At 33.0% G+C, this 13,722-nt stretch overlaps 2 protein-coding genes across 2 annotated transcripts; both read right to left on the bottom strand.

Annotated features, from left to right (window-relative positions):
• Positions 1-4,420: 4,420 nt before the first annotated feature.
• On the bottom strand, positions 4,421-6,623 carry LOC125196259 (cation-dependent phenylpropanoid and flavonoid 8-O-methyltransferase 1-like). The gene is made up of 6 exons (XM_048094701.2): positions 6,154-6,623; positions 5,701-5,798; positions 5,529-5,608; positions 5,212-5,356; positions 5,003-5,134; positions 4,421-4,930 (listed from the first exon to the last, which is right to left on the bottom strand). Exons 2-6 carry the CDS (start codon positions 5,770-5,772, stop codon positions 4,643-4,645), a joined length of 717 nt encoding a protein of 238 aa, XP_047950658.1. The 5' UTR covers positions 5,773-5,798; positions 6,154-6,623; the 3' UTR covers positions 4,421-4,642.
• A 383-nt stretch (positions 6,624-7,006) lies between these two features.
• On the bottom strand, positions 7,007-9,065 carry LOC125196257 (cation-dependent phenylpropanoid and flavonoid 8-O-methyltransferase 1-like). The gene is made up of 4 exons (XM_048094700.2): positions 8,953-9,065; positions 7,651-7,795; positions 7,443-7,574; positions 7,007-7,372 (listed from the first exon to the last, which is right to left on the bottom strand). The coding sequence occupies exons 2-4, from the start codon at positions 7,786-7,788 to the stop codon at positions 7,082-7,084; spliced, it is 561 nt and encodes a 186-aa protein (XP_047950657.2). The 5' UTR covers positions 7,789-7,795; positions 8,953-9,065; the 3' UTR covers positions 7,007-7,081.
• Between the last annotated feature and the right edge of the window lie 4,657 nt (positions 9,066-13,722).

The following is a 13,722-nucleotide window of genomic DNA, read 5'->3' as shown; positions in this document are numbered from 1 at the left end:
CCTTTATTAAACTTATAGTGAAATTGAAAATTTTGATTACTATGTCGATTCAATATATGTATAATTGTTCGAATTTTGGCGACAGAAGCCGACTAGAAATACCTTAATCAATATTGATATCAAAACAACACAGCATAATGTTGATATCAAAACAACACAGCATAATGTTATTTTAAGTTTTCGACTTAATCAATATATTATGTCCTATGTTATAAAAAGCCTTGTAATGATCAATATAGTAACATTTAATTAACAACCTATTGTTAACTGTTAAATGTCATTCCAATATGATTTAGTTGTGCCATCCAACGACTAGTGGCAGTCTAGCGGATCCAGAATTTTGAGTTTGGAGGTACGGTTTTGTGCAATAACGTCTTCACGAATTTTAGTTCCTAGTATACAGTTAAATAGTTTTGTAGTACACACAAAAATTACAATAATAATAATAATATTAAAGTCTATACATGAGTGATCCACTTGTCATTTCTAAAATAAATGAAAAAATAAAAAAATTTAATATCGAAGGCAAAATAATACATAAGAAATATAAATATTCAACATAAAATTTACTATTATTCTTATTTTTTTTAATTTATTCAAGCAGGTTGTGGGCTTTTTAAAGTTGATGAAAGGCCTAATAAAATTAATGAATGTACGAACCAATTCATTCACTAGCAAGAGCAATTAGTAAATTATATTATAAAAGCATCTACGTCCATGCTCTTTCACAATAGCATGGATGTGGAAGAACATGAATGTGGGCCTGAATCCACATTTATTTATTTTTTACTCTCTGCACTTTTGTAAGATTATAACACCCACATCCATGTTCTTCCGCATGAGCATGCTCAAAGGTCTCATCATTCTATTATTCAATTTAAATACTTCAATTACTAAAAATATTTTCACAATATTAAAATACATTAAAAATACCCGAAACACCCATATCCATGGTTTTTTTTTTCCTGGATTATTTTTTATTTTTTATGAATTATTTTTTTTAACGGAATAAAAATGAGCCAATCAGGAGGCGCCACGTAGTCGTGCTCTTCAGCACTGTGGTGCTCTTGCTATCGAGCAGGCCGTGCCGTCGGCAAGAGCACAACAGCTTACAACGGTGAGCACGGACGTGCGGCAAGAGCAGAACTCTTCCGCAAGAGCACCGATGCATATGCTCTAACATTAAAATATAGGTGTACAATTGTACCTCCTTGCTAAACGCCAAAACTAAGCGGAAAGCAACAATACCATATATCATATCACAACAGAGCTTGCAAAGTGGAGTAGTTTTCACAGAGAAAAATATAATGAAATTAATGTTACTGGATTATGGGGCTCACTTTAAGTTGTTAATTGTAGTGGTATAAGTGATAAATGAATTGATGTATATGGGTATAAAGATTTCCTAAAATAGAAAGTTTGAAAGTTACTATTTTTAAAGAACGTACTAAAATAGAGAGAATTGCTATTTCTAAAAAACGAAAGGAGTATAGAAAAGTAGGTCTCATATTACACTGACTTTTCCAATCCACTATTCTTTACATATCTTAAAATCTGTGCTCATAATAAGAGTGACTCCTACTGTAGGACGGAGGAAGTATAAGAAAAAAATTTATTTATAAGGTAAAAAATCCATCGTGTAAAAAATTTGTTGTATAGCAGGGTATATTTTTGGTGTTAAAAATTTCGACATAAATTTTAAAAAGATTACTGCAGTAAGAAAAATTAACAGCCAATATTATGGATCTACGTTTCCTTGCTTGAATGTTTTGGCACCAAAATTAAATATTTTTGATGTATATCCACAATGACTTCGGATATAAATAAATCCAAAAAATAAAAGAATGAAAAAATATGAAAGAAAATAAAGCTAACCAAAGTTAATGATAATTTTGTGATTTTTGGAGGATTCATCATCGATCGTTAGGCCCCCGGTAGTTCTGGACTTCAAATCCAGTCACTAACTGGGGGTTGGATCTCCTGTGGATCTTCCATAACAGGGGTGTTATGCCTCACATTCAATTTTTTATTATAAAACAAAATTAATATTTTAATATTATATTTTATAAATAAAATATTAAAATGGGAGATCACAGCATCCGTGCTGTGATTTTTACACAGTGCGTGCGGGATCCAAATCCCATAAACTATTTTTCATCTGCCAATCAGCCTTTCAAATTCCAGCTACAAAAGCTATAATGCAGCCAACTCAAATTTTAGCCCCAACTTTTCAGCATAATTAAATAATTGAATTTTAATTGAAGAGTACATTATTTGCTATCAAGAACTAAATACAAACCATAAAATGCAATATTAAAAAGTGAAAAATAGTACAAAACAATAAAAAACGAAAATAACAAAATAAATAAAAAAATTAATACTCTCTCTATCCCCTATAATTTGTCACCATTTAGCATGTGGGTCCTACTTTTATATAGTTTTAAAATAAAATGTGAATAAGATGGAGTTAGTGGAATATGAGGTCTATTACCAAAAATGGTAAAAGTACAAGGTGACAAATTTTTAGAGACGGACGAAAAAGAAAATAGGTGACAAATTTTCAGGGACAGAAAGAGTATATTGTAACATACGACAATCCCGAATCTAGCGCTGCTATAAGGTGCAATTGCGTACACCAAAGGCCGCCGATTTGCAGCATGAGTGTCCACAGTGGTGCCGCCGCTGCGGCGGACCACTGCTGGAAACGTTGTGCCGCGGCGGATGGTTGGGGGCGGAGCAACAAACACGGCGTGGAAGGGCGGATGGTTGGGGGCGGAGCCGCAAACACGGCGTGGAAGGGGCGGTGGGGGCGGCGCGGCGGACTGTCTATTCCTAATTCATTTATATTTTCTTTCTGAGTTTATTTCTATAAAATATTTATTCCCAAGGGTCATCTTCTATGGCTTATAGCATCATAATCCAAAATTAAGACCAAATCTCCACTCTTAGATTTTAAAATGAGTGGATGAGATTAAATTTTACGAATCTCAATAAATAGAAGACAGAATATCAATAAAAGGGTAAGATCATCATTTTGTTATCATATCATAATTTTCGTGTTTTTTTATATTAACACGACATGAGTATTTCAAGACAAGTAGATGAAAATATTAAACCAGTTTTATTGAGATTTCACATGCATAATATTGAGATTTTACATGCATAATATTGAGATTTTATATGCGTTATATTGAGATTTCGTCAAATCAACAACATACATGAAAACTGAAATAAAAATCATTAAATTTCATCATCCTATCATAATTTTCGTGCTTTTTTTTATATTAACATAGTGTATTACAAATATCAACACAATGACATTAGTATTTCAACACAAGTACACGAAAATATCAACCCAGTTTTATTGAGATTTCATATGCATTATATTGAGATTTTACATTCATTATATTGAGATTTTATATGCATTATATTGAGATTTCGTCAAATCATCAACATATACGAAAACTGAAATAAAAATCATCAAATTTCATCATTAGAACATCATCGGAACATATGCAATTGATATCTCGATAGAATCCTTATAAAATTACCTTTAATTTGATATATTTTTTGCAAAAAAATAATTTAAATTGAGAGAGTTACGTAAATTTAAAGTTTTAGGATAATTTTAATAATAGAGGATTGACATTAATACCCTTTAATTTTATTAAATAATTATTTAAATTTAAAATATAATATTGCTAATTAGTTAGCAATTGATCCCCTCCCGTATTCCCAATTCATTTTTTTTCACTCCATTCCATTCTATTTATTTTTGTCCAATTAATTTTGTTCTAGTCCAATTAAAATATACTAACAATTGATAAAATAATATGATTTATGGTTATGATGTGACTGTCTATTGGGCTTAACAAGTTTTTATAGTTGTAGCATGACTGTTCCAGGGGCTTTTGTCCACTACGGTGGACACTCCAAAATATTGAGTTCATATTTCAACAAATACAGTGACCATACATAAGATGATCAGGTTTAGTTTTAAAAGTAAGCAATTACTCCCTCCGTCTCCCATTACTTGACACGGTTTGACCCGGCACGGGTTTTAAGAAATGTAATAGAAAGTGTGTTGAAAAAGTTGGTGAGATGTGAGTCCTACTTTTAAAGTATTAGTTTTATAATAAATGTGAGTAGGAATGAGTTAATGGAATATGAGTTCCACTACCAAAAATGGAAAAAGTGAAGTGTATGAAGTAATGAGGGACGGACCAAAATGACAAACTGTGTGAAGTAATGGGGGACGGAGGGAGTAATAGAGTTTTGAGATTTGATGATGTCAACGTTATAACTCAAATCAATATTTTTACGTACATGTACCAAAATGATTTGTTATACATCAATTTTTAACAATTTGTTGTAAATATCACTCCAAAATGATTTAAATGTACCATCCAACCATCCAAACTTAGATAGTACTACTTCATATCATATCATAAGTAAACATGCAGGGAGAGTGCAACAATATCATATCATCCCACAATAAACCTTGTGAAATGACTTAAACATCCCAACAATTCCAACCTTGGAAAAAAGATGTCTACTTCTAACAATTTGCAGAGCATCAAACACCAATTTTATTCCAACATAATAAGTTGGTTGATGAGGAGCATCAGAATCTGGTAGTGTTTCAGTTACGGCGACAAACAGTGATCCCATCACCAAGAGGGACTTGAGAAATCTGCACCCTAGCATCACCTGCTATGTACTTGTTAAACTCTATCGAAGCCTTCCTTGAATCCAGCTTGCTCTCTGGAACCAAACTCTCATCCATTGCCACCGTCCCTGCCCAAAGGGTGTTATCGTAAACAGCTATACCTCCCGGTTTCAGAAGTTCCAACACTCTCTCATGGTAATTTGCATAGTTGTCTTTATCAGCATCAACAAATGCAAAGTCAAACGTCCCCTTATTCTCTGGCTGCATCCGAAACATTGGTTAGCATTGCCAATCTCTCTTGCTCAAAAGGAACAAAACTTATCATTATCTTACATCTTTCAGCAACTGATCAAGAACCGGAAGAGCCTCAGACTCAATGAAATTGATCTTGTGCTTCACCCCTGCCTTTTCGATGATAGGTAATCCCATCTCATACGAGCTCCGGTTCATGTCTATGGCTGTGATCTACACCCACATTCTTAATAAATATGGAGTTTTAGCAACAGACTGAAATGACATAAAAAAGAAATGTAATTAACAACCTTTCCATCGTCTGGAATTGTGAGGGCGGTTAGAAGAAGGGAGTATCTAGTGAAAACTCCAATTTCAATCGTCTTTTTTGCGCTGATCGTCTTTAGAAGCAAGGCCACAAACTGCCCCGCATCAGGTGCTGTACCCATCACAGCCCTTTGACAATAAAAAGGAAGATACTAATATTCATCAACAATGTTGGACATGAACAAACAAATTGATCTCATGTCACCAACAAATTTCAATAGAAGATTGAACCTTTTATATAGCTCAAGTATATGATAATCATAAAATGTGATTGTAAATTTAGATGAAGAAAGTATATTACCTTGGATGAGTGGATGTGATAGCCCTGAGCTCCTTAAGATACTCGTGTTCTCGTGGATACACACTAGTATCCATTATATACTTTGAAAATTAAACAAACAAAACATAATTAGTTTTAGTGGTCACAAACAAAATAAAAATTATTAGTAGTGGTAGATTATAAGTGTGCATACATTGTATAACTCGGCGGTTTGTAGCACGCCCTTTTCTGTAGAACTATTATTGATCACAAATTTGGATTCCATGACTCCTCACAAGGGTTAATATAATCCTTCAAATACAATCAACAAATAAAATATTCTTGCTGCCAGAGATATTAAAAAAACTGTAAATTAAAGAGACTATCGCAATCAGTACAATACTACTACAAACCATACATTTCCACAATTGCACATCCAAAAGATAATAAATTCCCAAGTTTTATTCTAAAATCATTAAAATTTGGCAGGCACAGAACCAGCCGAATTCCAACGATGGGAATGGATAAATCAAAATCTGAGCAACCAAAAATGGCAAAATTAGCAATGGTTGATGATCCATTAGTGAAAGAAACAGCAACAGAGACGAAAACAACGCCAAACTGCAAAGATTAATTTCACAAAACAGACGATTTAAGATTCAATTACCTCTAATTTGAAGTCAAGAGGCAGTCTTCTTTGCGTCAGGCTTGCTCTCGTTTCTGATTTCTGAGATGAGGAATTCTATCTCCTTATTTATACTCCATTCATAAAATTAATATTCCGTTCATATTCATAAAATTTAATATTCCATTCTCTGAGATGAGTACATGACAAACTCGTAAAATTAATTTTCCATTTATATTCATATTATACTAGTAGGATTTAATAAACATTAATATTACGAAAGATGCGTGATAAATGCAGCAAAAAAATGCCGATCGACATTTATAAAGCATGCCTTGATTTGATTCATATTTTTTGGTAAAAGGGGTGCAAGATCCAAGTTTTCAAGAATTGTAGACCAAAGCCCCAAAATAACAAAGCTACCACGTTTCAGGCTGGCCATATTAGGCACTTATAATTTGAATCTAGCATATTACACGAGTATTCCAGCAAAATAACAAAGCTCAAATGTCTTGAATAAAACATCAATGATATTCACCAAAATAAATAGAATGAACTGCATATATCAACCTCGGGAGTCGGGACAATGTGTTTTAATAGTTGCTGGTGGACCCTAATCATATGTTATATGTGTTTTAATAAAGTTATTTTTCTTTTTCCAAAAATTACAAGATAATTGAGTTATTTATTTATTTTTATTTACAAAAAGTAACTCTTTACTTTTTCTTACTCCGTTCCTAATCCACCTCTCACAATTTAATAAAATAATCCCACCATCACTTACATGTTATAAGATTATTTTATTAAGTTGTGAAAGGTGGATTAGGAATGAAGTAGGAAAAGTGGTGTAGGAGATCCGCTCCGGGAAAAAGATATCTACATCTAACAATTTGCAGAAAATCAAAGACCAATTTATTTGAAAAATTATTCCAACATAATAAGTTGGTTGATGAGGAGCATTGGTAGTGTTTCAGTTACGGCGACAGACAGTGATCCCATCACCAAGAGGGACTTGAGAAATCTTCACCCTAGCATCACCTGCAATGTACTTGTTAAACGCTATCAAATCCTTCCTCGCAGGCTTCGATCTCGGCCGAACTGAACTCTCTTCATCCATTGCCACCGATCCTCCCCAGAGGGTGTTATCGTAAATAGCTATACCTCCGGGTTTCAGAAGCTCCATCATTCTCTGATGGTAATTTGCATAGTTGTCTTTATCAGCATCAACGAACGCAAAGTCAAACGAACCCTTATTCTCTGCCTGCATCCAAAACTTTATTTGGTTAGCATTGCCAATGTCTCTTCCCTTTCTAAAGAAAGAAAAAACGTACATCTTTTAGTAACTCATCAAGAACCGGAAGAGCCTCAGACTCGATGCAATTGATCTTGTGCTTCATCCCTGCCTTTTCAATGATAGGTAATCCTATCTCATACGAGTCCCGGTTCATGTCTATGGCTATCATCTACACCACACATTCTTAATAAATAAATATGGAGTTATTAATATAAGATTAAAAAAATGTACTAGTAACAAACAACCTTTCCATCGTCTGGAATTGTGAGGGCAGTTTGAAGAAGTGAATATCCAGTAAACACTCCAATTTCAATTGTCTTTTTCGCATTGATTGTTGTTAGAAGCAAGTCCAAAAACTGTCCCACATCAGGTGATGTACCCATCACAGCCCTTTCAAGGAAAAACAAAAGATGATAATATTCATCATGCAATAATGAGATGAACTAACAAATTAATTGATTTCATGTCAACAACAAATAAACTATAATAATTGTTGTTGTGCTCTCCTTTTACTCCAAGTCATCAAATGACTAACCAAAGCTACGAGTGAAAATTCCATGGTCCTTTCACACCATGGTGGCATAGTGATTTGCTGTGCCTCACCAATAACTTCTTGATAATTGGAAATAAAAAGAGTCCATATGCCACATCATTTGACATAAATATGACAACCTTATATCTAAATTTAAAGTCATCCATTATGAGCATTTTAAGGAAAGTGTAATAAATTAAATAAAAAAATGATATCATATGAATGATGAATTGACTTTGATATCATAAATATGGCAACCTTATGTCTAAATTTAAAGGCATTCATTATTCACATGATATCATTTTTTTATTTAATTTATTATACTTTCTTTAAAATGCTCATAATGTATGCCTTTAAATTTAGATATAAGGTTGCCATATTTATGTCAAGTGATATGGCATATGGACTCTTTTTATTTCCAATTATCAAGGAGTTATTGGTGAGGCACACCAAATCACTATGGCATATGGCATTATGGTGTGGAAGGACCGTGGAATTTTTACCAAAGCTACCTCTATTCTTCTCGTAGGTGCCCCCTATTTCTAGTATTGCGGCTAAAGCATTAAATGCATTCACACAAATAAGTCTTCAATTTGTGTGCACGAATAAGCTCTTCACCGCATAGTACACACCAAAAATTTACAGCTCTTGCTCCATCTATATTTTCTATCTATATTCTCTACTTCTAGTTTGGATATATTATATCCGTAGAAAATTTGTGGGCTACTTATTTTGTTAGTCTGGAGAAAATATTTTGTACTCTCGTCAATATTCTAGTGGAACTTTTGACTCTCTCGCCGGTGGTTTTTTACCTCTATTTACAGAGGATTTTTCCACCTAAAAATCTTGGTGTTACTTTTACTATCTTTATTAATTTCTCATTATCTTTGGTTGAATTTATCACGCTTCCGCACTCCGTACCACTACAATAATAATAATAGTAATAGAATGTTTCTATATCTAGTTGTAACAGTCCAAATCAAAATTTACACGATGAAGAAAGTATATATATTACCTTGGATGAGTTGATGTGATAGCTCTGAGCTCCTTGAGACACTGGTGTTCTCGTGGATGGGGTTGGATCCCACCCCAGGGTGCTGTGGTAGACACAATCAAATTTTTTATTAATAAAAAATAATTTTTTTTTTTATTAGAATAATGGGTATGAATCTTGCACAGCACCCTGCTGTGGTTCCAACCACAGCAGCGGATCCAACCCCCTCGTGGATTCACACTAGTATCCATTATATACTTTGAATATTACACAAACAAAACATAATCAGTTTCAGTGGTAACATATATACTAAATAAACATTATTTTTGTAGTGAAGGTGAAGGTGAAGGATTAAAAAGTGCATACATTGTATAACTCTGGGCTTTGCAACACACCCCTTTCTTTAGACTTAGTATTGATCACAGCTTTGGATTCCATGACTCCTCACAAGGGAAGGGATGATCTTTTAAAAGACAGTCTTCTTTTGCTCACATGGCAATAAAATTAATATTCATATTAAATAAAATTTTAATATTGCGAAAAATGCATGATAAAGTACGCAAAAACAATGCCATACCGACAATTGTAGAGGCTTCACAAAAGAATAGATATTAAATCAATGCATACTCTACTACAAGCATTACTTTTTTAAGATATAAGTACTTTTTCCGAAGACCAGTGTGGAAGAAGCGTCTGTCGGGTGAGAAAAAAAGCATGGCCTTATAGTGGCAAAATATTCGATCCTAGCACTTCATTTGTGATTTTCCCTTTATCCGTGTTATTGAAATGTGTTTTTCCTATTTCAGTATTCTTTTACTTTAAAGAATGAACTGCACCAAAGAGTCCTAACTTTTCGGCTTCACTGGAAACCCCTAACAAAAAAAAATCTCATCAAAGGTATCTAATAAAATATATAATCACAAATCTTGTAGTTTTTGCCATTTTTCGGACGAAAATGCCCAAATGGGTTGAAGGGCAATTTAGTCTCTTTACGAACCAAACCTGCATTATTCTGCACACGTATTCTGCACACCTACTTACTTTGCTGTGTAAGAGATGTCAAAAATTATAGAGTCTATTTTTCCATTCTCCTATTTTCTTTCATCTTTCTTATACTATATTATCTCTCCCTCTAATGATTTCATTCCTTTCATTCCTTCGTGATGCCAGAGGTGATAGTGACGAAGACGGTGGTGTTGGCGGTGGCGGTGGCGGCTTCTTTTTGCGCCGTGACGAATGGGAGGAGGACGCTCCAACAGAACTTCGGTTCCGTTTTGGAGGCAGTGGCGGATCCAGGAGGGGGCGGTCGCCCCTTCCCGGTGGCCAAGAGCTTCGAATTTTCCTTAGGGATGGCCGGAAAAAGCCATAGTTGCCCCCTCCGTAAAAAAAACTGAGGAAGAAGAAAACCTATGATGAAGTGAGTGACGGTGGTGAACCTTCGAAGATTCGAAAGTGACATGAGGTGAGAAGGTGATTTGAATAGATATGCCGACAGAAATGGAGATTTGGGTTTGTTCAGTGAATTGGGGAAAGGAGGCGTCGGGAAGAAGATGACCATATTGGGCTTATTTATTTGGGGAATATAAATTGGGTATAATAATTAAATCAGTTGGGCTAATACTTTTTTTAATGAACTCTGTAGAAGGAATTTATTAAGTGCAGTAGAGTATAAAAAATTTATAAAATTGGAGATATTCTTCTTTACATATATTACTCGTTATTATTGAACATGGAATGTACATAGGGGTGGGTCGATACGATATATCGTATTGAAAACGTTGTATCGTGTATCGTATCGAAAATATCGAGATCATATCGAAAGTTTCGATATATCGAATTTCAATATATCGAACTTTCGATATAAAAAAATTTCATATCGTTATCGTATCGATATTTCGATATATCGTACCGAAATTCGATATATCGTTAAATATCGATATATATCGAAAATTTCGATATATATCGATATATATCGAAAATAAAAATATCGATATATATCGAAAATATCGATACATCGAAAATTTTCGATATATATCGTATTTTCGATATAAAACGATATATCGCGATATAAGGAAATTCATGTCGTTATCGTATCGAAAACTTACGATACGATATCGTATCGTATCGAAAATTACGATATATCGAAAATTCGATAATTTTTCGATATTTTCAATACGATACGAGCGATATATCATTTTTTCGGTATTTTTCCCCAGCCCTAAATGCACATACACATTATATTTTACTTAGGCAATTATATATACTATATTTTGGAAAAAATCTATTGAATTATACTAGTATAAGTTTTATTTAGAAAAGAATAGTGATACCTCAAATTATATTGAGTGAAAGTGAATTGGAGGGAAATAGGAAAGAGAAACAAAAAGCAAGTGTTTAATTTACAAAATAACAATGCAGGTACATGATAGAGTTGGAGGGGGAAACATCCGTATACATTTTGAGGAACAGAGAGGATAAAAGACTTGATGTTTCTGTCACATCCATTAGGATTCGCGTCATCCAAGTACATGCAGCAGGTGAGATGCAGGGACTGCGTCGTAAAAGGTCGAATTTGCCCTTTCAAGCCCTGATGGTGTTATGGTCCGAAAAAACAAGGTTTGTGATTATATATTTTGTTAGATACTGCTGGTGAGATTTTTTTTTGTTAGGGATCTTTGGTGAAACAAGTCAAAAAGTTAGGGCTCTTTGATACAGTTCACTCTACTTTAAATATGCAAACTCCATCTATCGGGATTAATTTTGAAGTTCATTCTAATTTTTAAATTAATATAAGACGAAAAGGACAGTTGTCCAACTTAAATTGTGGCATGTGCATCCATCTTCCAATACTACATGCTATTAATTTTGAAGTTCATCCTAATTTTTAAATTAATATAAGACAAAAAGGATAGTAGTCCTACTGAAATTGCGGCATGTGCGTGCATCCATCTTCCAATGCTACATGGTAAATTGGGGCATCCATCGTGTATACATTAAAAGCTAGATTTTTTTTATAAAGTTTCATCAAATTTTAGTTAATCACAAAATCAGAATATTAAATTAGAAGTTTTAACTTTTTTAAATTTTCCTTTCCAATGCACAAAATATCTTCTTTTGATAATGTTTAAAATGACATATTTAAAAAAAAAAAAATTAAGAAATCAGATTACTTTCACACGTGGAATCCTGTAAAACAAACATTATCCTATTCGATGAAATTAAGTACATTAACTTAGGGCATCATAGTATTGCAATGAAGAGCATTAAATATATAAGTTGTTATATGAAGATTTAAATTACAATTTCGTGCATTTTTTTTTTGAAACATATGTAATTGAGATTTTGTTTATAATCCCCGTAAAATTAAGTTTAATTTGTTACTATATTTGTCTCTTAAAATAGAAACTACTTTCGTTTTGGGTTGTCCCTTAAAGATAAAAACTTTCTAAACTTTCTATTTTAGGGCTTGTGGATCCTATAATCCATTAACACTACTTCCGCTTCCTCTCTTTTATTTTACCCATTTTTCCTTTCCTCTGTCTTACTTTACCAGTTCTTTTCTCTCACTGTACCAGTTGTGCATTAAAATCCGTGTCGTTTCAAAAGTTTCATTTTTCAAGGACGGAAGTTGTATATAATATGTGAAAAAAAAATTCAATCAAGAAATAAAGTCCCACGTTTTCAAGAATTGTTGACTAAAGCCCAAACTCTCTCTCAAAAAATTGGGGATCCCACTTTGGAAGCTTAGTCCGTCTAGGCCTATATTTAGTTGGAGGGATGACATCTTGAGTGCGACGAATGCGACGAATGGAGTATACGTAGAAGCATCAATTTTTAGGAAAAATTGAAAGAATGCTGTTGTTTTGAAGAATTGATGGCCGTAGTTGCGAAATGGTAAGTTGAAACACTTCATTAGGATTTTCTTTTTACCCAGATTTTTAAAATATAATTTTTCCTATTTTAATGAACTAAAAGATATAAATTCTATTTTTCAAGAACTAATTCTTGAATTCATTCTAATTTTTAAGATTAAAAAACCTCACATTTTTAAGAATAGTAGTAGTTCAACAAAAATTTGGGGCACCCATCGGGCCATGACCAATAGTACTCCCTCCATTCCATAGTAATGAAGTTATTTTGCCATTTTGGTACGTTCAAATAGTAATAGAGTCATTTTTCTTTTCAAAAATCAACCCATTTTTCAACACCTACTTTACTTTCTCTTACTTTATTCTCTCTTCATCTCTCTACTTTTTTTCATTTTTCACTTTACTATCCCTTTACTTAACTCACCTAACACAATTTTTCTTAATCTCCGTACCGAAAAGAAACGTCTCCATTACTAAAGAACGGAAAGAGTAGTACTCTTGGTGAACGACAACTGTCACCATTTTTAGCATGTTCAGCAAATTGGGGCACCCAACATAGTATTGTACAGTACTGCTTTAAAGTTTACATTTATTTTTTGGATTAATAGCCATTTAAATAATTAAATTTGATTAAATTTGATCAATTTAAAAGTTTTGAATCGAAATATTAAATAATGAAATTTTAACTTTTTTCAATTATCTCATTATGTACAAAATATTGTGTTAACTGAAATAAATATTATTCTTTTATTGGTCTTAATATTCCTTTTTCCCCCTTATTCTTTAAATTAATGTCATGTTTAACATCGTCAACACACATTGATTTATTGTAAGAAAAACTGAAACTTCATGATTTAATATTTCTATTTTAAAAGTATGAATTAAGCAAAATCTAAACATACATAAAAGACGAGTTTTGATC

The sequence above is a fragment of the Salvia hispanica genome, chromosome 4 (assembly GCF_029641045.1).
Source record: "Salvia hispanica isolate PSC_SH4W2 chromosome 4, Shi_PSC_v1, whole genome shotgun sequence".
NCBI classification, from domain to species: Eukaryota; Viridiplantae; Streptophyta; class Magnoliopsida; order Lamiales; family Lamiaceae; genus Salvia; species Salvia hispanica.
Note: the sequence above shows the minus strand (reverse complement) of the source record. Positions and strands in the feature narration are given on the sequence as shown.

Excerpts from the sequence above, each read along its gene's own strand:
- LOC125196259 (XM_048094701.2), bottom strand. The coding sequence starts at position 5,772 with ATGGAATCCAAATTTGTGATCAATAATAGTTCTACAGAAAAGGGCGTG. Across the intron at positions 5,357-5,528 it reads ATCACATCCACTCATCCAAG|GGCTGTGATGGGTACAGCAC; the intron begins GTAATATACTTT and ends TTATTGTCAAAG. Across the intron at positions 5,135-5,211 it reads CAATTCCAGACGATGGAAAG|ATCACAGCCATAGACATGAA; the intron begins GTTGTTAATTAC and ends ATGTGGGTGTAG.
- LOC125196257 (XM_048094700.2), bottom strand. The coding sequence starts at position 7,788 with ATGGGTACATCACCTGATGTGGGACAGTTTTTGGACTTGCTTCTAACA. Across the intron at positions 7,575-7,650 it reads CAATTCCAGACGATGGAAAG|ATGATAGCCATAGACATGAA; the intron begins GTTGTTTGTTAC and ends TGTGTGGTGTAG. Across the intron at positions 7,373-7,442 it reads TTGATGAGTTACTAAAAGAT|GCAGAGAATAAGGGTTCGTT; the intron begins GTACGTTTTTTC and ends TTTTGGATGCAG.